The following is a 24,522-nucleotide window of genomic DNA, read 5'->3' as shown; positions in this document are numbered from 1 at the left end:
AGGGCGCGCTGCTGGGCTGACTGGGCGATCTGCGGTGGGCCCTGGAGGTGGTGAGTGGCCCTGCGGGCAGGTGGGGTGGGGGATGGGGGCATAACGGGGGCGGGGCAGGGGGTGGAGTGGGGACGGGGCCAGTTTTTGGGTACTCTCTAAAAGGTTCGCCATCACTGATCTAGAATCACTGGGAGTCCGCCAGTATAGGTAGTGTAGGGCAGGGCTTTTCAACCTTTTCACCCATTGTACCACTTTTAGCATATGGCAACATCCGAGTACCACCAGTCGCCTAGCAAGGTTTCAAAAACTTGATGACCCCCCGAAAAAATGGGAAAAAGTGATGAAGTACAGGTAGTCCTCGACTTACAACAGTTCGCTTAGTGACTGTTCGAAGTTACAATGGCACTGAAAAAAGTGCCTCCCAAGCTACAACCGAGAAGACACCTGCCTGCCCACCCGGCGGCACTCTTCCTCCTGTCCGAGGTTTTCATTGTTGTGAGCATTTCTGCTGAGGATTGGCAGTGGGGGTGGGATGGGGGGGTGTTTGGTTTGCTGGGTGGTTGCAGCAGGTTTTGGTCACTTCACATGACCCTGGGACACTGTGACCGTCATAAATATGAATCAGTTGCCAAGCATCTGAATGTAAATCACAAGACCCTGGAGATGCTGCAACATTCCAGCTGATCGGTGCTTCTTCAGGGCTCAGCAGAAGCACCAGGATCAGCGCCGAGCTCCAGCTGGATCCTAGCGCTGATCCTGGCGCTTCCACTGAGTCCTGACAGCCCCGAAGAAGTGCTGATCCTGGCGCTTCCGCTGAGCCCTGACAGCCCTGCAGCTCCAGCCATCTCTTGCTCAGGCTTGTGCGGTACTGCCATCGGTACAGCTCATTCCCCTCCCCCGCTACCACTTTTCTAGGATGGTCACGTACCACCTGCCAGGTGCCAATGTACCACAGGTGGTACCCGTACCACTGGTTGAAAAGCCCTGGTGTAGGGGATGACCAGACTGAGCCTGAGGGAGGGGTCAAGTATATCATCAGTCTCAATTCTCTTCACGCCCACAGGAGATCTCGGTCTGTGAATTCCTCATCTACCACCAATTTGCTTTGATTGTTTGTAGTTCAGATTCTTGTAGAGAGCTTAAGCTGGCAATAAACCTATATATTCATTTGAACTGCCTGAATCGCCTGATTTCTGGTTCTTGACAGGTAATCCTCAACTTACGACTACAATTGGAACCGGAATTTCCATCATAAGCCAGTGCAGTTTTAAAGCAAAACATCCTAGGGTCAGGCCTGATTTTGTGACCACTTTAACTGCGCCATTAAGTGAGCGGTTGTTAACTAAATGTAGCTTCCCCAATTGACTTTGCTTGTCGAAAGCTGGCTGGGAAGGCCGCAAATTCTGATCACGTGACTACAAGACGCTGCTACTGTCATAAATGTAAGTGGTTGCCAAGTGCCAAATTGCGGTGGTGTAATGGCTGCAAGTCACTTTTTCCGAGGCTGTTGTAACTTCGAAATGAAGTTAAATCAGGTTGTAAGTCAAGGCCTACCTGTATATAAATTGAATATGTATTATTATTATTCAAGTAGGCCTACTTGATGAAATTTGTTTCTGTTACCCAGTTGCTGCTAAAATGAGTTTGAAGGTGACACCGATGAAGCAGCCCCAACTATGCGGATTCCTGGGGACACAAATGATGGTCACACGCATCGTGAGTTCCAGGAACCTAACAAAATGATGGTTTCCCGGTGCCACTGTTGAATGAAGGCCTCAGCAGGGGTCGCCAAACTTGGCGTCTTTAAGACATGTGGACTTCAACTCCCAGAATTCCCCTATTTTGGTTTTAAGGAAACTTTAAGACAGAGGCCCTCAAACCTGGCCACTTTAAGACTTGTGGACTTCAACTCCCAGAATTCCCCAGCCAGCCTGGGAGTTGAAATCCACAAGTCTTAAAGAGGCCAAGTTTGAGGACCCTGCTTTAAGAGGGAGGGAGGAAGGAAGGAAGGAAGGAAGGTAGGACAGGGCTGCCTGCCTGAGGAATTCTGGGAGTTGAAGTCCATAAGTCTTAAAGTGGCCAAGTTTGAGGACCCTGCTTTAAGAGGGAGGGAAGGAGGGAGGAAGGAAGGAAGGAAGGACAGGGCTGCCTGCCTGAGGAATTCTGGGAGTTGAAGTCCACAAGTCTTAAAGTGGCCAAGTTTGAGGACCCCTGCTTTAAGAGGGAGGGAAGGAGGGAGGAAGGGAGGAAGGAAGGAAGGAAGGAAGATTAGGGCTGCCTGCCTGAGGAATTCTGGGAGTTGAAGTCTACATGTTTTAGAGTGGCTGTGGGGAAGGAAAGGGGGCCACATGGAGGGGCGGTCTGCTGAGATTGCAAAGATTGCTTGTGGCATTTCCTAACTGGAGGCTCCCCAAGGGAATAGGAAAGCTCCTGGCTTTGTTGCTTTCTGAATGCGGTTGCCAGGTGTGCAACAGGTCTTGACAGCTGAAATCCTTCAGATGAACATGGCTTAATTTGGTTCTCATCTAAATTTGGCTTTAGCCTTTTATTTCTTATTAGATTTACTTCTCTGAGCATGTTTTTGTAAATGTCAGCCTGACTTGTAAAGCTCCTGGGAAGCCAGAGTGGGTGAAAGCAGCAGAAAAATGAATTAAATCGCAATACTCAAATCAGTTGGAATTTCCTTCCTTCCCTCCCTCCCTTCTTTTCTTCCTTCCATCTTTCCTTCCTTCCTTCCTTCTTCCCTCCCTCCGTCCTTCTTTCCTTCCTTCTCCCCTCCCTCCCCATCTTTCCTTCCTTCGTCCCCCTCCTTCCCTTTCCTTCCTCCCACTCTTCTTTCCTTCCATCTTTCCTTTCTTCTTTTCCTCCTTCCATCCTTTCCTCCTTTCCTTCCATTCCCCCTCCCTCCCCATCTTTATTTTCCTTCCTTCCTTCCTTCCTTCCTTCCTTCCTTCCTTCCTTCCTTCCTTCCTTCCTTCCTTCCTTCCTTCCTTCCTTCCCTTCTTCTCCCCCTGCCTCCCTCCTTTCTTTCCTTCATTCCCTGCTTCCATCCATCCATCCATCCATCCATCCATCCATCTTTCCTTTTTTCTTCCCACCCGCCCTCCCTCCCTCCCTCATAATGTTCCCTCGAAACCAAAATAGCATTTTCCCCTCCCCTTGCCTGCACCTACCCCCCCCTCCACACTATCGCTGGAAGGAGATGGGCAGCCACCCACCCAGGCCGAGAGAAGAAAAAGCATCTAGAGAGCGTTAATTCCTCCAAGTGTGCAGCAGTTGGTCAAGCGGACGGGGGGGGGGGGAGAGAAACCACAGTGCCATTACATCATAGTGTGAACTGATCTTCCCAAGGGGATGGGGGTGGGTGGGGGAGGCTGTTTCTAAGCTTGGGAGAGAGGGGGGGTGGCTGATGTGTGCTGTGGCAGGGATGATAGGCGAGCCGGGCAGAGGAGTGTAGGCTCGTGAGATTTTGGACTTAGCCAGACCGTCCACAGCAGACAGAATCCAAGTATGATCCTTTTCGGAAGGACCGGCTGACGCCCTCCGAGAAGGCAGCCATGAGCGGCAAGGTCACCGCAGCCACCCCTCTCCCTTCCCCAGCCCCCCTGAACCCCCCTGGCCCTTCTCCCCTGGGGGAGGAACAGGAGGTGGTGACCACTTTTTGCACCCTCCTCCCAAAGATGCCCCAATGGAAATTCTCCGGCCCGTCCGGTTTTCTCAGCCGCAGCCCCTCCAGTGCCAGCAAAGACCTCTCGGCATCGGTCAAAAGCGGTGGCCTGGCCGAGGCCGGGGCTGTCACGGTGGCCTCCTCGGCCTCGGGGTCAGGCCTGGCCGCTGTCCTCAGTGCCTGCGAGCCGGTCTGCGCCACACCCTGCAGCAGGCTGAGAGGAGGGACGGGCGGGGGCAGGAAGACGCCTCGGGCCCCGGGGCCCCGAGCCTCTGGAGAGGAGTGGAGCCGGAAAGGGAGTTTCATCAGCAAACCGGTCCAAGGTTGGCTGCATCCAGATGAGAGAGTCTTAGGGCCCGGCGTCTCCTACATCGTCCGGGTGAGTAGCCTTTTGTCTTTCCCGTTACTAAACGAAGCAGCTGAGCTACCTTGGTTTGGTGGGGGACACTGTTCTGGGGTCCATTCAATGTTTGTTTGGGGTTTTGCCGATTTTGGGGGGGTTTGGCTTGCCACATTTAGCCTGTGGATCTGCCGAGTAGATTGCCCCCAGCTTAGCCCTGCTCATCAATTCCAAAAGACGAAGCATTGGGGCTTGGGTTAGCGCAATTATTTTATTGTTTTTCTCCACTTCTTCACCGTTCGGGTGGGCTTTGGTGATTCAATTCCCTCCCCATCTCTGTAAGATCTTTGGAAACTGTGCTTTGTAGAGGCTCAGAGGCAACGTGTGATGTAGTTTCTCCTCCTAATAGATTATAGGCAGGAGGTGGTAGAATGAATATTCTGAGCGTATTTAAACTCCCGTCCTTATTGTTATGAGCTGATCCCGTTGCCCCATCGTTGTTTTAATGGGTGTTTTGGCCTGGAATGATATTAGAAGCAGAATATAAAACTCCTTGCAATCATCTTGAGCAAATTGCTCAAGTCAGAGGCCGTTTCTAAGATTCTGATAGTGCTGAATGCAGCTTAGGAAGCCTATCTCATTTTATCTCTTGCATCATGGATTCCAAGATCGTTTGTTTGCACCTTCGAAGGTTATTCCCAAAACTGGAGGATTGGAGAGACCAACTGGGTGATAATGGAGTTGGCTAAACTTGGAGGAGAAAGGATCATTTATAGACCACCCTGTAAACGGTAGATAACAATCACCAGACTAGTAAAGGGAAGATCAGAAAGCAGGGCTAAAAATCTGAATAACAGAGAATCGTGTCTTTGAATAACACAGTCTCCTCATGCCTCGTTTGGAAAGTGCATCTTTAAATCAATTTAGCAGATGGAATTGCACAACTAACCCCTTGTTCTTAATTAATTTAAGGGTAATTTATGTTGACAGCTAAATTGGGCTAGTAAACCTTTGGAGTTCTCTTCACTTCCACATATGGCCTAGCTCAGGGAAGAGATTATCAATCACTCCTTGTTCAATAAGATTTCAAGAAATAAAGCACCAAACTATCGCTGGATCCTTCACAAGCTGGACAACGGAGTCCTCCACACACAGCATACGGTGACATCACAATAACAAAACAAAACAATTTGTGGTCAGAGTTGGTCATTGGCTAGCGTGGGATCTAAGGGGTTGTGTTCTAGCAGTTGAATACGTCACCCTGTCTAGTAGATTCTAAGTGTTCACTAATAATAATAATAATAATAATAATAATAATAATAATAATAATAATAATAATAATAATAATAATAATAAAGTTGGAAGGTCATCTAGTACAACCCCCTGCACAGGCAGGAAACCCTATACCATTTCAGACAAATGGCTGTCCAATCTCTTCTTAAAAACTTCCAGTGTTGGAGTATTCACCACTTCTGGAGGCAGGTTGTTCCACTGGTTAATTGTTCTAACTGTCAGGAAATTTCTCCTTAGTTTTAGGTTGCTTCTTTCCTTGGTTAGTTTCCCTCCGTTGCTTCTTGTGCTGCCTTCAGGCATTTTCTCTTTTTATTTTCATGCGTTGAATCCCAACAAAGTAAATATGTAAGTTCAATTTAGTGTAAAATTATTATTCTCCAGCCTTTTCCCATAAAACAATATGAAGAGAGTTCCTTGGTTCTGCACTGACTTGGTTGTGAACTACAATCCAGCACTGATAAACAATTTGGCTGCAAAAATATATATATTTCAACCAAACTGATTTGCTTCAATCATTTATAAACAATAACATAGTGGAGACTTTGGCATGATGCTCAGGAATTTATACTTCTTTTTTTAATAACACCAGAACATCTTAAAATACTTTGCTTGGTATCTTTTATTAATGTTATATTGCGTAGTAATTGTACAACCACAATAATTATTGGCTCATTTGGGGACAATCTCTTGTTTTTTGAAAACACCCTTTTGTTTTAAATAACATAAAATATCTGTGAGGGAGATAGGCGATTCAAAAATGTGATCAATAAAAACGAACCCGTACAAGCTGTTAATGTGCCGTTTAAAAGAGAGAAATAAATCTCTGTATCTTTATGGGCTGTATTGTTGTTAAAAACAGCAAGGGACTGCTCCTTTGGGGGAGGCTAATGGGACAGAGAAGATTCTCACCTCCAGGTTGCCCATCATCTTTTTAATTTTAATTTTTAATTTTAGTTTTTAATTTTAATTTTTAACTTTTTATTCTGTTTTGATTGTTGTTTGTACTTTTTAACTTTTATTATATTGTCAGCTGCCCAGAATTTCTGTACAGGAAGTCCTTGACATATGACCACAATTGACTCCAACATTTCTGTTGCTAAGCGAGACAGTCGTTAAGTGGGTTTTGCCCCACTTTACGACCTTTCATGCCAGAATTGTTCAGTGAATCATTGCAGCTGTTAAGTTAGTAACACGGTTGTGAAGTGAATGTGGCTTCCGCATTGACTTTGCTGGTCAGAAGGATGCAAAAGGGGATCAACCTGACCCCCGGGACAGTACAACCGTCGCAAGCATCTGAATTTTGATCACGTGACCGTGGGGGGATGCTGCAATGCTCTCAAGTATGAAAAATGGTCATAAGTCACTTTTTTCAGCGCCATTGTAAATTCAAACGGTCACTAGAAAAAGCGCAGAGAAGCGCAACAAAAATAATTGGAACTGGAGGCTAAAACATATAAGGAACGGTTGCTGGAATTGGTTATGTGTAGTTCAGGGGTAGGCAACCTTGGCTCTTTTATGACTCGTGGACTTCAACTACCAGCAGCTGGCTCAGGAATTCTGGGAGTTGAAGTCCACGAGTCATAAAAGAGCCAAGGTTGCCTACCCCTGGTCTAGTTTAATGAAGAGAAGGACGAGGGGGGACATGATAGCAGTGTTCCAATATCTCAGGGGCTACTCCAAAGAAGAGGGAGTCAAGCTATTCTCCAAAGCACCTGAAGGCAGGACAAGAAGCAACAGATGGAAACTAACCAAGGAGAGAAGCAACCTAGAACTAAGGAGAAACTTCCTGACAGTTATAACAATTAATCAGTGGAACAACCTGCCTCCAGAAGTTGTGGGTGCTCCAACAGTGGAAGTTTTTAAGAAGAGATTGGACAGCTATTTGTCTGAAATGGTATAGGGTTTCCTGCCTGAGCAGGGGGTTGGACTAGATCAGACATGTCAAAGTCGCGACGTCACGTGACGTCGCGCAACGTATCAGGACAGTTTTGCCATTGCCGGCAATGGGGTGGGCGCGGCTTCCTCGTGATGCATCCGGCCCGTGGGGCCGGCAGTTTGACACCCCTAGATGATCTCCAAGGTCCCTTCCAACTTTATTATTATTATTATTATTATTATTATTATTATTATTATTATTATTATTATTATTATTATTATTATTATTATTATTATTATTATATGAACTGTTGTAAGTTGAGGACTTCATTGTATTAGTGAGATAGGTGGCATAGAAATTCAGTAAATAAATAAATAAGGTTTTAACTTAAAGCAGCGGCCCCCAACGTTTTGGCCACCAGGGACCAGTCCCATGGAGAGAAGTTTTCCCTTGGACAAGAGGGGGCGTGGTTTCGTGTGTTGCTTACATCCCGCGGATGGGGCTTTGCTTGTTTGTGTGGACCGGTTGCTGGCATGCTGCGGACCGGTGCTGGTCCACAGACCGGGGGTTGGGGAATCCCTGACTTAAAGAAATCCAAAATTGCAGGTCTTGTAGTAGTATCTGTTGCAGGGGGTCTCCCAAAAAACTCGGTGACTTTAACACTTGTGGACTTCAACTCCCAGAATTCCCCAGCCAGCACTGCTGGCTGAGGAATTCTGGGAGTTGAAGTCCACAAGTCTTAAGCTCGCCGAGTTTGGAGACCCCTGGTCTGTAGTACAGAGAATAAAAACTTAAAGCGTGAAACATTACTTCTTTTCTTATGAACAGTGGCAAGATAAGATGACTTAAAAATAAAAAGGCATGAAAGGGATTTCGTTGCAGTTCTAGTTGAACAGAGTTGGGACTTTGCTTTTGTATAAAAATGATTTGCAAATTACTGCAAAGCCATTAGAAGCAAAACAATGGAGGGTATTGAATGCAGATTGGCAGGGCTTCAGTTCCTTCTTGAAGAGTTCAAACATAAGGCCCCTGGCACTGAAATCATTTCAAAAACTCCGGGGGAAAATTAAATTCTATTGAAAGTAATGTGCATGCTTTCTGAAGCTATTGTATGGGGGAAATGTCAGTATTTGTGCATATATGTGTTAAGAGGGTTGGGAGAACCTTTACATATTTGGGGATTGGCAAGATTTCATTTATTGAGAAATAGTTTGGTCTAGGTCCAGGGGTAGGCAACCTTGGCTCTTTTATGACTCGTGGACTTCAACTCCCAGAATTCCTCAGCCAGCCATGCTGAGGGGAAAAGGAGAGGTTTCCAAGCTGAGCCATTCTGGCTCAGGAATTCTGGGAGTTGAAGTCCACGAGTCATAAAAGAGCCAAGGCTGCCTACCCCTGGCCTAGTCTAATGGTCAAAGCACCAGACTAGAACCCAGGAGATGGTGAATTCTAGCACCACCTTAGGCGTGAAAGGTGGCTGGGTGACCTTGGGCCAGTCACCAGGAGACTGTGAGTTCTAGTCCCACTGTAGGCATGGAGACATAAAAACCGTGACACAAATGTGGACGCATGTTTGAAACTTCAAAACTGGGGTCCCAAAGATGCTTTTTCAAGAGGCAACTGGAGTTTCTTTGCTTTTCCTTAAAGGTAATAATAATAATAATAATAATAATAATAATAATAATAATAATAATAATAATAATAATAATAATAATAATAATAATAATAATAATAATAATGATGTTGATGATGATGATGATGATGATGATGATGATGATGATGATGATAAAGTTGGAAGGGATCTTGGAGGTCATCTAGTCCAACCCCCTGCTCAGGCAAGAAACCCTACCATTTCAGACAAATGGCTGTCCAATCTCTTCTTAAAGATGTTTCACTTCTTGTCCAAGAAGATAAGAAGAACTCATCAGTCAGAACTGAAGAAGCTTCTTGGAGGAGAGGCGAAATATCTTCAAGGAAAAACAAAGAAAGTCCAGTTGCCTCTTGAAAAAGCACCTTTGGGACAACCGTGACTTGAATGACCGAGAATCTCCATAGACATTTGAAACTGGAATATAACTATCTTTTTGGGAGGTCCTCCATAGTTTTGAACAATTGCTCAACGACGGTCGTAAGTGGAGAACTATCTGCAAATGGCAGGTCTTCCATAAAATATTCAGATTGGGAGCTGTAATCATCCTGTTGGAAGGAAAAGTCTTCTTCATGGTTCAGTCCAAGCCGGGGATAAACAACATGGAGACTGCTTTAAAAAGAAGGTTGCAGTTTATTGAAGAGGAGAGCCAGACAGAAAGTTGGCTCTGGCAGAAAAAAGAGGAAAAAGGGACTGAGCTCATGTAGGGAGTGGGTTTTTGTACCCTCTGGAGCCTTTTGTTTTGAGTTGTTTCCTGTTCCTGTGGCATGAACTTTGACCTGAGTCTGAGTGTGCTTTTCTGGTATTCTGATGGTGATGGGTTAATCCTATTATGTCCCAAAGGTCATATCCTGCTTCCCTGGTGCTGGGGCTAATGACTCCTAGAGTTTGGGTGAGGTATGCAGATTTTAGGTGTCTTTGTCTTCTTAATCTCCTAGCTTCAACCTTCCTGAATGGATTATTTACATCTGCATTTCTATAGAGCTGGTTTTTGGTTGGGGGAGGGAGACTTGGGGCTATTAAGAAAAACTGGGCCTGCTTTTCTGCCTCTTTAAGATCCTTTGAGGAAATATATTTTCCCGCCCTTTTAATATTTCCTTCTCTGGGGGAGCTGACTTCCCACAATCCCCTCAAATGTTTTGAGGGGTTTTCAGGCCTGGTTTCGTCTGCTTTGGGGAAGGGCCTTCTCAACCAACAGGAGCAGTTTTACGGAGTTTTCTCTTTTTGCTCCTTCTTTGTGTCTTTCAAGAAAATGCTAAATCTTTCGAGCTATTCCCTGGTTTCCCTAGATATTTTACAAGGGTGGTTCTAGATTTCAAAGCCCTCTGTTGCGGTTGTTTATCATTTGTTGTTTTCCTGCTTTTCAAGGAAATCTTAATGTTTCGCTGCCGATGTTTTCCCTGATTTACATTGCTCATATGGCTGGGATCAAGCAGAAGAGATAAATAAATACTGTAAAAAAAAATGGAATACAAAATAAAGCAAATCACAGCACTGGGAAAACAAAAGCTGCTGATTTGTGAGGCTTTGTTTTGTTTGCCATGAATTGCAAAACAGTTTTAAGGATTTCGCGTGACAGCTGCTGAACTGTGAAAGGGAGGACACAACCTCCCTGGCTAATTCCCAGTAATCACACTGGGGTGTTGTGTAGCTCTGAAATTCGGTTGAGGAAGTCGGGGATTAAGCCTTAATGCAAAAATGTTGGACAAGCTTGAAGCTCAAGCCGTATTTACTCATTATGACAAACTGTGCAGACCGACAATTGAAAAGAAAGAATTTTTATTTTTATCCTCATTGGTTGGCCAGATCAGCTGAACGCATTTAAACTAGGATTTCATCCTAGGGAGCACGAATGAGTTATGCAACAGAACTGAGCTAGGTTAGTGTTTCTCAACCTTGGCCATCGTTAAGATTGGTGGACTTCAACTCCCAGAATTCCCTAGCCACTATGCTGGAAGTTGAAATCTACGCATCCTGACTGGTGAATTCTGGGAGTTGAAGTCCACCTGTCTTAAAAGTGGCCAAGGTTGAGAAACACTGAACTAGATGCTTGAAGGTTAAAGCTATTTTTCCCAATCTTGTACACGTCAGCTGTATTGAACTACAATTCCCAGAATTCCACCCTAGCAAAAATAATTACGCTGGGAATTTTATATCTAGAGCTATCATTTTGGAAAAGCTGTTTTAGATGCCGAGGCTGTAGAAACTACTGTACTAAAGGACAGAGAGCCAGTTTGGTCTAGTGCAGGGGTAGGAAACCTTGGCTCTTTTATGACTCGTGGACTTCAACTCCCAGAATTCCTGAGCCAGCCATGCTGAGGGGAAAGGGAGAGGTTTCCAAGCTGAGCCATGCTGGCTCAGGAATTCTGGGAGTTGAAGTCCACGAGTCATAAAAGAGCCAAGGTTGTCTACTCCTGGTCTAGTGGTTAAAGCATCAGGCTAGAAACTGGGAGACTGTGAATTCTAGTCCCGCCTTGGGCATGAAAGCTGGCTGGGTGACTTTTGGCTAATCACCAGGAGACGGTGAGTTCTACTCCCGCCTTGGCCATGAAAGCTGGCTGCGTAACTGGGCCAGTCCCTCTCTCTCAGCTCAATTCACTTCACAGGGTTGTTGTTGTTGTGGGGAAAATAGGAGGAGGAAGGAATATTGTGTGTGTTTGCCGCCTTGAGTTGTTTATAAAAATAATAAAGCCAGAATATAAAATAAAATAAATAATAAATCCAATTTGAGACCACTCCCTAAAACGGATCTCTACAACTCAAAATGAATTATAAACTGCCCACAGTCATTGATTATTATTATTATTATTATTATTTTAATTTGTATACCGCCCTTCTCCCATAGGACTCAGGGCGGTTCACAGCATATTAAAAACAAATAATATACACAAAATACAAAAAATACAAAATACAAAAATACAAAAATACAAAAAAATAAACCCCGATAAAAGCCGAATTAAATGGTTTATAATGGTCGACACAAAGGCTAATAAATACTTTTAAAATTATCCCTACCTAAAATCCTCCCTAGGTCAGGCCCGCTTGCTGAAAAAGCCATGTCTTGAGGGCGCGGCGGAAGGTAAGGAGATCCGGAATCATCCGGATCTCGGGGGGTAGTTCATTCCAGAGGGTGGGGGCACCCACAGAGAAGGCCCTCCCCGTGGGGGTCGCCAGCCTACATTGCTTGGCCGACGGCACCCTGAGGAGGCCCGCTCTGTGGGAGCGTACCGGTCTATGGGAGGGAATCTGTGGCAGAAGGCGGTCTCGGAGGTAGCCAGGTCCGATGCCATGGATCGCTTTAAAGGTGGTAACTAACACCTTAAAGCGCACCCGGAAGACCACTGGAGATAGGTGGCTATAGGAAGTGAAAAAAAGAAAGAAAGAAAGAAAGAAAGAAAGAAAGAAAGAAAGAAAGAAAGAAAGAAAGAAAGAAAGAAAGAAAATATTAGAAGTGATCGATTATTAGGATTGTTCATAGCAACTGTTGGGTTGAGATTGCAAATCTTAAAACTCCCTAGCCAGTGTGGCTGAAGCTTGAATGAGTGGGAATTATAACTGCAAACAACCATAACAACAACAACATCCTGAAGGATACAACCTTATGACTCGTGGACTTTAACTCCCAGAATTCCTGAGCCAGCATGGCTCAGCTTGGAAACCTCTCCCTGTCCCCTCAGCATGGCTGACTCAGGAATTCTGGGCGTTGAAGTCCATGAGTCATAAAAGAGCCAAGGTTGCCTACCCCTGACGTAGGAGAAGTTGCTTCCTGGAGAACCCACTTAGTTCAAACAGGGGAGTTGTTAAGCAGATCACCCTCCAAAAGATCACAGGAGGTACCTGGAGAAGCGTGGGACCAGATTGGCTCTTCCAACAAAATTATTACCTGTGGATTTATTTTGTATCTTCTTTCTTTCCCTCCCCCAGTATATGGGTTGTATTGAGATCCTGCGATCAATGAGATCTTTGGATTTTAACACCCGGACGCAAGTCACCAAGTAGGTACCCCTCGTCTATCTGGTTCTTGGTGTTCTCTGATCTTGTCTCTCCCTGCAGATGTTTCTCTCAAGGTTCTGACTGACGAACCCAGCCAAGCAAGCACCTCCTGAGGCGATCCAATCTCTTAATGCAAAACTCAATACGTTTTGAGTACATCATTTTGGCACGATTACAAGCAAAACCAGCTTTGGCAATTGCCCTCCCAATCCATATGGTAAAAGTGTAAAATTCCCCCTCCTCCTCCATTTTAGTCCTGTCACCTTGCCCAGTTAGGTGTTAAAATATTGTTATGAGAAAGTGTCTCTGAGTTTGGCCAGACATCTGGTGAACTGTCCTTGGTTCTTACGGTCTGACGTCTTGATCTCTGGAGCCGGCATTCCACTCCACTCCACTCCACTCCATTCCATTCCATTCCATTCCATTCCATTCCATTCCATTCCATTCCATTCTTCTAATTCTATTCTGTTCTGTTCCGTTCTAGTCTAGTCTAGTCTAGTCCAGTCCAGTCCAGTCCAGTCCAGTCCATTCTTCTAATTCTGTTCTGTTCTGTTCTGTTCTAGTCTAGTCTAGCCTAGTCCATTCCATTCCATTCCATTCCATTCCATTCCATTCCATTCTTCTAATTCTGTTCTGTTCTGTTCTGTTCTGTTCTGTTCTAGAGATCAGATCAGATCAGGTCAGGTCAGGTAAGAAGATTAAAACAAGACAAGACAAGATCGAATCAGATCAGATCAGGTAAGGTAAGGTAAAGTAAAGTAAGGTAAGGTAAGGGAGGAGGGTTTAAGTAACCGTTCGACTCTTCGTTATTAACAGCGTTGTCGTTTTGTGTGAAGCTTGACTGGTCCAATCCATTGGAGTTTGGCGCATGAAAGAGTAGAATTCACTGGCTGCTTAGATGTGTTCACTTGTCCTACCAGACTCGACTGTTTCTACCAATATAGGTAGGTAGTCCTCGACTTACAACCATTTGTTTAGTGACCGTTCGAAAAAAGTGACTTTTGACTGTTTTTCACACTTTTGACCGTTGCAGCATCCCCATGGTACAATTTTGTGGTGGCCATCTTGGCACTTGCCCAGGTGGACCATGCCTTGGCACTTGCCCCGGTCCCACCCCCTTCTGCCAGAGACCCTCAGATCTGTCCCACTCCTGCCCAGGCCCCCATAGGCACCCTTCATGCGAATGATGTAGAACTGGCCATGCCCACCCAGTAGGCCACACCCACTCCATCCACGCCCACCCAGTAGGCTGCACCCACTCTGGCCACACCCACCCGCCCCCCCCAGGGCAACCGCAATGCTGATGCGGCCCTCAGTGAAATTGAGTTTGACACCCGTCTTATACCATCAAAGACCCTCCTCATTCCATATGTCCCTTAAGAAAACAGCCTCCTTTTCGTAATTAGCTCCTTTATATCCCTTAAGAACTGTCTCCTTTCCATAATTACTTTCCTTATGTCATTTAAGAAGACAGCCTCCAGCTTTTTTATGGGAAGATAATTTGTCATGTTGTCTTTTAGTTTGCAGCCCGAAGGTCCCAGCATCTTTGCCTGAGAAAAGATCGGAAAGCAGATGGATGCTCCTGGCATCCTGACATTGCTATGCAACATAACCTGGTTAATTAGATCAGTGAATATATTAAGAGGTATATGTGTAGCAAATCCGTAGCGTGGTGAGCTTTCAGATTGGATAATGTTTTTGGGCTTCAGTGTGAACTTTTGGAGAATTTTTTATAATCTGAGTCATTTGCAAAATAGGTCATTCATCAAGAGAATGGCTAGATCAGGGCTTTTCAACCTTTTCACCCATTGTACCACTTTTAGGATATGGCAACATCCGAGTACCACCAGTCGCCTAGCAAGGTGTCATCAAAAACTTGATGACCCCCCCCAAAAAAGAAAAAAGTGATAAAGTACAGGTAGTCCTCGACTTACAAGAGTTCGCTTAGTGACTGTTCGAAGTTACAATGGCACTGAAAAAAGTGTCCCCCAAGCCACAGCCGAGCAAGACACCTGCCTGCCCGTCCGGCGGCGCTCTTCCTCCTGTCCGAGGTTTTCATTATTGTGAGCATTTCTGTTGAGGATTGGCAGCGGGGGTGGGGTGGGGGGGTGTTTGGTTTTTATTCCCCCCCCGTCTGCTGGGTGGCTGCAGCAGGTTTTGGTCACTTCACATGACCCTGGGACACTGTGACCGTCATAAATATGAATCAGTTGCCAAGCATCTGAGTGTAAATCACAAGACCCTGGAGATGCTGCAACATTCCAGCTGATCGGCGCTTCTTCTGGGCTCAGCAGAAGTGCCAGGATCAGCGCCGAGCTCCAGCTGGAGCCTGGCGCTGATCCTGGCGCTTCCGCTGAGCCCTGACAGCCCTGCAGCTCCAGCCGTCTCTCGCTCAGGCTTGTGCGGTGCTGCCACCGGTTCAGCTTATTCCCCTCCCCCGCTACCACTTTTCTAGGATGGCCGCGTACCACTTGCCAGGTGCCAATGTACCACAAGTGGTACCCGTACCACTGGTTGAAAAGCCCTGGGCTAGATGACCAAAACTAGCTAAGTCGACTTCTGACTTTTTTCTTCTTCTGTAATTAATATACATCCTGAAATTATCTTTCCTGCAGGGAGGCCATCAATCGATTGTACGAGACAGTCCCAGGAGTCCGAGGGAACTGGAAGAAAAAGGTGAGTTTGTTTGGATCAATCCAAATGGAATTCACTAAGTCTTGTATGGCTGGAGAGGAATTCAAAAAGGTAAGGATTGCACGTTATACAGGTAGTCCTCGGCTTACGACCACAACTGGGATCAGAATTCCTGTGGTTATGCAAAGCCGTTGTTAAATGAGGGGCGCCTGATTATACGACCTTTTGCCCCAGTTGTTAAGCAAGTCACTGCAGTTAAGTGAATCACTAAACAAATCCAGGTTCCCTTGTTGACTTTCCTGAGTTGATAAAGGGTTGAAGAGCTTCTATAGATCGGTTGATCTCTGATTCTGTCTTCCCAGGCACCAAACAAAAGTCTGTTTTCAATTCTGGGCAAGAGCAATCTCCGATTTGCCGGTATTAGCATAGCTGTCAACATTTCCATCGATGGGTTAAACCTGATGATCCCCAACACCCGACAGGTAAGACCTCCATCCTCCATTTGGGTTGTTCCATCTGCCATCTGACTCCTCCCCTCAGGTATGTGTTGGAAGAAGGCAAATCTGGAAACCTCCACTTCAAAACACATTTTGCCGAGGTTAGGAATCTGTAGGAGAGGACCAGGCTGAGCCCGAGGGAGGGGTCAAACGTGTCATTAGGTCACGAGTCCCTGTGTTCCAATATCTCAGGGGCTGCCCCAAAGAAGAGGGAGTCAAGCTATTCTCCAAAGCACCTGAAGGCAGGACAAGAAGCAAGGGGTGGAAACTAATCAAGGAGAGAAGCAGCCTAGAGCTAAGGAGAAACTTCCTGACAGTTAGAACAATTAACCAGTGGAACAACCTGCCTCCAGAAGCGGTGAATGCCCCAACACTGGAAGTTTTTAAGAAGAGACTGGACAGCCATTTGTCCGAAATGATATAGGGTTTCCTGCCTGAGCAGGGGGTTGGACTTAGATGACCTCCAAGTCCCTTCCAACTACTACTACTACTACTACTACTACTACTACTACTACTACTACTACTACTACTACTACTACTACTACTACTACTACTACTACTTCTTCTTCTTCTTCTTCTTCTTCTTCTTCTTCTTATTATTATTATTATTATTATTATTATTATTATTATTATTATTATTATTATTATTATTATTATTATTATATCTAAATCAGTGTTTCTCAACCTTGACAATTTTAAGGCATGTGGACTTCAACTCCCAGAATTCCACAGCCAGCATTGCTGGCTGTGGAATTCTGGGAGTTGAAGTCCACATGCCTTAAAATTGTCAAGGTTGAGAAACACTGATCTAAATGCAGCCTAGGATGTATGCCTTTCTTATCTCCCTCTCATTTCCCTTGACTGTTAGTTGGTCAGGTTTTTGTAGAGAGCTTAAGCTTGCAATCAATCTTCATACTCATTTGAACAGCCTGAATCTCCTGATTTCCCTGGCATTTGACAGAATCTACTGAAATATAAAACACAGGCTGTATGTCTAGGGAGATTCTCAAGTCATCCAGGTCATGGTTGTCCCAAAGGTGCTTTTTCAAGAGGCAGTTGGACTTTCTTGTTATAATAATAATAATAATAATAATAATAATAATAATAATAATAATAATAATAATAATAATAATAATAATAATAATAATAATAATAATAATGGTACTTCACTTAATAGCTGCATTGCTTAATGGTGGATTTTCTGGTTTCAGCTGTGGTCGTAAATCAAGGACTACCTGTAGACCAAATACCTGGTGTTTTTCAACTGGCTACATGGGTGATCCCAGCCAATTAGGGATTGGGGAATTCTGGGAGTTGAAGTCCACAAGTCTTAAAGTCGCCACATTTGGAGACCCCTACCAATTGCTGAGCAATGCCCAAGCCTCTTCACTGGCCTTTTCCCTTCTTCCTCACAAAGCTGATCATACCTTCCCTTCCATCTCTATCTGTCTGTTTCCACCGTAGATCATCGCGAATCACCACATGCAATCCATCTCCTTCGCTTCGGGGGGTGACACGGTAAGGGGAACATTGAACTTACATGTCCTGTGCATGGGAGGGAGCGTGGGTGCTTAGATTCACAGGAAAGAAATGCAGAATTGTTATTATTGTGTTATTATGGTTGGTTGCACAGTCAGCCAGATGTTCAGACTGGATTTGGCATTTTTGTTCACCAATAAGTCCTCCCCGAGGACTTGGGATTGGCAGATAATGTTGTTGTTTAATAATATTAAAGGTATTGTAGCAGGATGTAAGCGGTTCCAAGCAAAGCTGCCTTTTGCAATTGACTGATAGGGATTTTGTCAATGCCGATGGTGCGCCAGATGTTTTGGGACTGCCCCCCAAGGCACCTATCACTGTTGGTGCTATCTTTGTTTTCTTTTTCCCACAACTGTTCTACTTCTTTTTTCAGGCCTTTGTATTTTGTGATTTTCTCCAGTTCTTTCTCTTTTACAGGTAGCCCTCAACTTACAACAGTTCATTTAGTGACCGTTCGAAGTTACCACGGCGCTGAAAAAAATGACTGATGACCGTTTTATACTTACTTATGTTTGCAGCTTCCCCATGGTCATGAGATCAAAATTCAGCCGCTTGGCAACTGACTCGTATTTATGACGGTTGCAATGTTCTGGGATCACATGATCCTCTTTTGTTACCTTCCGACAAGCAAAGTCTAAACAACCGTGGCAAGAAAGGTGGTAAAATGGGGCAAAATTCACTTATCTGTCTCACTTAGTAACAGAAATTTTGAGCTCAGTTGTGGTCGTAAGTCGAGGACTACCTGTATTCTGCTGTCTCCAAGGATGGCAATGCCCATTATCCAGGCTTTTAAAATCTTTCTTATTGACAGTGGTTAAGTTTGGATTGTTATGTGGCAGAATTATTATTATTGCTATTTTACTTTTCCTAAAGCAGTGATGGCGAACCTTTTAGAGACCGAGTGCCCAAACTGCAACCCAAAACCCACTTATGCATCGTTGGGTGCCGGGTGGGTGTGGCCATTGGCTGGATGTGGCCAATTGGGTGGGTGTGGCCAATTGGATGGGCGTGGCTGCAGTGGTAATGGCAGACTGGGTGGGACTAAAAAGTTCAATCAATCAATTCCAACTTTGCGAGATCTTTTTTTTTCCTGCAAGAAGTTGAAATTGACTGATTGATTGAACCTTTTTTTTTTTGTACACGGCGGCAGAGGCCTAAAGCGAAAAGGTTTTATAAAACCCATCTGAAGGCCTAGGACTGGGGCAACGGTGCTGTGCCCACAGAGAGGGCTCTGAGTGCCACCTCTGGCACCCGTGCCATAGGTTCGCCACCACTGTCCTAAAGCATTACAACACATATACAGTATATGGAATTAAAAGGCAATAATCTTTAATTTCTACTGGTGGCAGAAATTTTGAATTTCCACAACTAGAATTCCATACAACGATATACGGAAATACATCTAAAGGGGGGCAGATGAATATACAAAGAGTTCAGGGGTGGGAAACCAGGGCCCTTTTATGACACGTGGACTTCAACTCCCAGCATTCCTGAGCCGGCATGGCTCAGCATGGAAACCTCTCCCTGTCTCCTCAGCATGGCTGGCTCAGGAATTCTGGGAGGTGAAGTCCACGAGTCATAAAAGGGCTATAGTTCCCCACCTCTGAAATAGTTAAACACCGTTCAACTATCTGGCAGTTCAAAAAGTCAAGATGGCGGTCCCAGCCAGATGATCAAAACTCTGCTCCTTTTTTTATGGCCATAAAAATGTAAGAATCCAAGAACAGCCATGTTGGATCAGGCTGGTAGCCATATTAATCTAGCAGTTCGCTCTTCCGGCAGCTATGTAACTTTATTTACATGTATTGCAACAGCACTGCCAGAAGTCCTTGACTTACAAACATTCGACTGCAGTGATTCACTTAGCAACGGTGGCAAGAAAGTTTGCAAAATGGGGCAAAACTCACTTTACAATTGTGTTATGTGCTCCTGGCTACTTTCCTTCGTGACCAGAGGCACGCTCGCCTGACCAATAACCAGCCAAGACACAGTGAAGGCCTTTTGTTTCGTTTATTGCAGTAAGCGGGGAGAGAAGCTATCAAAGCTTGGTTCATTCCAAAGTTCCAACCCAAAATATTCCCTTCTTTATACAGCCCTGTCCCGGCGGCCACATCCCTCCTCTTTCCCCATTGGCTGAGGTACTACTATGAGGTTACACTCTTTCCGTCCGCTTCTTACACATTTCCTGCTACATACTAAATCATACTTCACGTGTACATTAAAATTAGGAGATAATTTATGCAAAGTGTGTCAGTTAATATTAATCAACTAATTGCACATGCTCAGTTGCCTGAATTCTGGCCCCCTTTTTTATGACGTCTTAGAAAAATAGGTTCTTTCCTGTTTCGCTAGTTATCTTCTCTTACAGCTCCTTTTCCCGTTCTGAAGACCCAGATAACAATTTTGCCTATGTGTTTCTCTTACATCCCTTCTTTATGCTATCCTTTCCTGTTTCCCAACCATTATAGTTTTTTTCCTCCACTCAGTAAATTTCCACTGCAGCAAATTCAATTTTAAATTTCTCTTTCAATATTAAATTTTGAAGACCTTTCCTTTACTTCTATCAATTTTTCTCACTTAGCAACAGAAATCTGGGGTTCGATTGTGGTCATAGGTTGAGGACTACCTGTACTGACTACCTTTTTCGGGAGACAACTGGACCTTCTTGTTTCTCCTTTGAAGACGTTTCGCTTCTCATCCAAGAAGCTTCTTCAGCTCTGACTGGATGGTGGGGAATGGAAGGATTTATACTCCTTGCAGACAGCCGGTCATTTGCCGGGACTCTGCGCTACCCGGCCTTGCCCTCCGCCCATCCGATGGAGGCGCGATGGGGGCTGGTGCCACGTGGCCCCTGCCAGCCCTCTGCCAGCCCAGCTGCTCCCACCCCAGGCACCCCTTTTGCCCCGGCGCCCACCCGAGCCGCCTTGGGGGCAGTAGGAGGAAGAAGGGGAGGAGGAAGAGGATGGCAAGGAAGCCGCCGCCAGCGCTGGGCCCCAGGAGGCGACTCTCCTCTCCTACCTTTGCTGAATCTCCTTCTTCCTTCCCGGCAGCCTGGACTCCGGCGCACCTTCCTGGCCAGCAGGTCCAATGGTCGGGCTGGCTGGGATTCGCAGGGGCTGGTCTCCCTTGGGCCATGGCTTGCGGGAGGGCTGGCCCGTTCAGCGGAGCCTCCAGCGGGCCGCTCCCAGAAGGGATTCCGGGACTTCCCCGGGCGGCTCCAAGGCCACGAGGCCCTGGCCGCGCTGCTTCCAGGGGGTGGGGCACCCGGGCGCAGGGCCAATCAGGAGCCCTGCAGGAGGTAAGTCCGCCTGAGAGAGAGAGAGAGAGAGAGAAGGGAAGCGAAAGTGCCTCTCTGTCTCTCTCTCTGCAAATGGCGGAGGAGGCCGTGCGGAGACGGATAGAGGAGCGGTGTCTTGGTTCCTAAGACCATCGGAAACATGTGTTTCCGATGGTCTTAGGCGACCCCTGTGAAAGGGTCATTTGACCCCCAAAAGGGTCGTGACCCACAGGTTGAGAACCACTGTTTTAGAGAGTCCACCTGGAGGTTTATCTGTCTGTCAGAGCTGAAGAAGCTTCTTGGATGAGAAGCGAGATGTCAACGCTGCAAATACTGTATATTCTTGCTTACTGTTATACGTCTCGACAGACCGTAAAAATATCAATTTGGTCCGTCTTCCCCTTTTCTTTGGCCTTCATTTAGTGTAGAAGGTTCAACTAACCTTCTACACTTGGTACTGGGGTTTTTTTCCACCCTCCCTTTACGAATCTTAATGTACGTATCGCCTTTTCTAGCCAGTCCTAAGCATTTCCTCCATGTTGTACTGATGTATCTGTAACATTAATAAATGCTTTTAGGAGTAAAAATGCCTGAAAGTCCTTTTTAGTGTTTCGTTAATCAGACACTTGACACGAAACATCTTCAAAGAAAAACAAGAAAGTCCAGTTGCCTCATGAAAAAGCACCTTTGGGATAACTCTCGAAGATCCACAAGCCTTGATAGATTTGCCTTACCTGGTTGTCTTAAAAGCCATCCCAGTTGGTGGCCATTCCTGGTCTTAGGGCCATGATTTCTGCAGGGAAATGAGGCATTCTGTGAAGAAGTGGTGCCGGCATGGAAGTCATTGTCCATGCATTATTGAGCTACACTCTTTCTTCAGGTCAGCTATCTCAGAATCTAACAAAGCTGACATTTTCAAAGCAGCAGATAACGTAACCTCGGCAAGCAGGTGTTCGTTTGTTTTTTTCCCCAAACTCCACTGCTGGAAGAAAAGATGCTTAAAATAGTGTCTAAAAGGCAACAATGAAGACAAGGGAAGGGGAAGGGGAAAGGAAAGGAAATAAATGGATAAAAAAAGGAAGGGAAGGGAAGGAAAAAGAAAGGAACGGAAGTAATTGGTTGAAAAAGGAGAGGAGGGGAGGAGAGGGGAGGGGAGAGAAGAGGAAGTAAATGAATAAAAAAGAAGGGAAGGGAAGGGAAAGGAAGGGAAGGGAAGGAGAGGAGAGGAAATAAATGAAAAAGAAGGGGAAGAGAGGAGAGGAGAAGAGAGGAATGGAAAGGAAATAAATGGATGAAAAAGAAGGGAAGGGAGGAGAGGAGAGGAAAGGAAGTAAATGAAAAAGAAGGGGAGGAGAGGAGAGGAATGGAAAGGAAGTAAATGGATGAAAAAGAAGGGAAGGAGCAGAGGAGAGGAGAAGAAAGGAAAGGAAGTAAATAAATAAAAATGAAGGGGAGGAGAGGAAGTAAATGGATGAAAAAGAAGGGAAGGGAAGAAGGAGAGGAGAGAAAAGGAAGTAAATGGATGAAAAAGAAGGAAAGTAGAGTAGAGGGGAGGAGAGGAAAGAGAAGAAAAGGAAAGGAAAGGAAAGGAAAAAAAGTAAAAGGATGAAAAGGAGAAGGGAAGACTCAATCACTTGGACCCTAATCCTCATAGTAAAGAGGCTCTTCATCTCTTCCGCTTATTTAACTAAGAAAATATTTTCAACAACAACAATATTTTCAACAACAACACAACACTTGCTTTCCAGCTAAACAGAGGCCCAATCCATAGAGTTTTTGAGAAACACCAGCCTTGGTCTAACATCAAAGATCGGCACTCTCTTAATTAACAAAGATGATACTACAGATAACCCTATTAGTTGAACTATCGTTCAAAGTTGCAACGGTGCTTTGACTTACAGCTGGTCCTCACACCTAGGACCATTGCAGCATCCCAGGGGTCATGTGATTGTGATTTGGGTGCTTGGCAACCAGTATGTATTTAAGACAATTGCGGCATCCTGAGTGACCGGATGGTCATTTGTGACTTCCCAGTCAGCTATTGACCAGAAAAGTCAAATCGGGATTCGCTTGGTGACTGCATGACTCACTTAAAGACCTGTGGCAAAGAATGGGGTGTAACTCACTAAGCAACAAGTTCCAGTCCCAATTGTTGTAATTCTGTTACTGCAGAAAATGACAATAATGTCTTTTAAAATAATGGTGATATTGATAAGGATATGGCATTTCTCAGTACAGGTAGTCCTTGACTTACGACCACAACTGAGCCCAACATTTCTGTTGCTAAGGGGACAGTTGTTAAGTGAATGCTGCCCCATTTTACAACCTTTCTTGCCACAGTTGTTAAGTGAAGCACTGCACTGGTGAAGTTAGCAACACGGTTGTTAAGTGAATCTGGCTTCCACCATTGGCTTTCCTTGTCAGGAGGTCGCAAAAGGGGATCACGTGGCCCCAGGGACACTGCGACCGTCGTAAATATAAGTCAGTTGCCAAGCGTCTGAATTTTGATCACGTGACCATGGGGAGGCTGCAATGGTTGTAGGTGTGAAAAAATGGTCACATGTCCCTTTTTTCAGTGCCGTTGGAACTCCGAACCGTCACTAAATGAACTGTGGTAAGTTGAGGACTAACTGCATGGTGTTTTACAAAGACATCTCTGCTAAAATTTTCCCTTAGATGGGGATGAAATGCAGGCGAAGGCATGAAAGTAAGAAAGGATGTACATCTCTCTCTTTCTCTGTGTGTGTGATACACAGAAACACCTGAGCGCATGCACGCACACGCACACACACACACACACACACACACACACGTGCAGAAGATAAAAGGTCTAGAAAAAAGCTTGCCGCATGCTCAGGTGCCAAAATCTCAAAGTGTTTGTCTGGGCTGTGTAAATGTCACAGAAAAATCGAGCGAGAGATTCTGCCTTGCAGGAAACGAACAAAGGCAATTTACCAACTAACGAGCTGGAATTTTTTCCAGCCTCTCGGGCTGAGTAGAAGCTAGGAAGCATCTCCTGTGCCCTGCTAAATGCTACTCAGATTCACAGGCCCTGGTTAGCCCAGATGAGATAAAAGCTCAGCGGCTGCATTCTCACAACCATTAGCTTTTAATCTTGGTTAGGCTATTTTTAGGAGGCAACACATAGGGTGAAATCTAGCTTGTCCAGTCAGAATAAGAGAAGAACAGAGTTGGAAGGAACCTTGGAGGTCTTCTAGTCCAACTCCTTGCTCAAGTATGAAACCTATAACATTTCAGTTTATGGATCTGTGGACTGGAAGAACTCAGAGCACGGCCAATTTGGTAAGTGTGTGTCATGAATGCAACCTTTAAAACACTGGTAATTAAGGCACGATGAGGTTCTCTGCTTCCCTTTACAAAATGGAGCATAGTTTTGAAATACGCCAGAGAGTAACCAAGAGTTTTTGTGGATCTATGACAGCATGTCAGATGAGGAAGATGGTTGTGGGGTTGTGCTGCTGCGGTCCAAGCAGATGTGGGACTTAGCAAGGAAGTCACATCTGAGAGGCCACAGGCCTGAATTGTACCAAGTATGAAAGAGCTGAGGTCAAGTTCACGACTCGGCTGAAAATCTGGCGGCGGCCTGGGATGTGGCCGCTGCCGCAGCACTGGACCAAGTCGTGCCTTTGCGGCCTCTGACCCGGCGCAGATCTCAACTAGCTCCCTGGTTTACCGAGGAGCTGAGAGAGATGAAGTGCCGGAAAAGACGCCTAGAGAGCAGTTGGAGGGCTACCCGAACCGAATCCGAC

At 45.4% G+C, this 24,522-nt stretch overlaps 1 protein-coding gene across 1 annotated transcript in view; it reads left to right on the top strand.

Annotated features, from left to right (window-relative positions):
- The first annotated feature begins 1,650 nt into the window (after positions 1-1,650).
- Positions 1,651-24,522, top strand: part of LOC107298759 (SHC-transforming protein 2-like) — a 50,046-nt gene continuing 27,174 nt past the window's right edge. Inside the window, exons 1-6 of the mRNA XM_029286612.1 lie at positions 1,651-1,707; positions 3,489-4,037; positions 12,737-12,807; positions 15,421-15,481; positions 15,802-15,921; positions 17,401-17,454. Coding sequence (XP_029142445.1) covers positions 1,651-1,707; positions 3,489-4,037; positions 12,737-12,807; positions 15,421-15,481; positions 15,802-15,921; positions 17,401-17,454 — 912 coding nt within the window. The remainder of the gene's footprint in view (positions 1,708-3,488; positions 4,038-12,736; positions 12,808-15,420; positions 15,482-15,801; positions 15,922-17,400; positions 17,455-24,522) is intronic.

The sequence above is a fragment of the Protobothrops mucrosquamatus genome, unplaced genomic scaffold (genome assembly GCF_001527695.2).
Source record: "Protobothrops mucrosquamatus isolate PMUCROS unplaced genomic scaffold, P.Mucros_1.0 scaffold4261, whole genome shotgun sequence".
Taxonomy (NCBI): domain Eukaryota; kingdom Metazoa; phylum Chordata; class Lepidosauria; order Squamata; family Viperidae; genus Protobothrops; species Protobothrops mucrosquamatus.
Note: the sequence above shows the minus strand (reverse complement) of the source record. Positions and strands in the feature narration are given on the sequence as shown.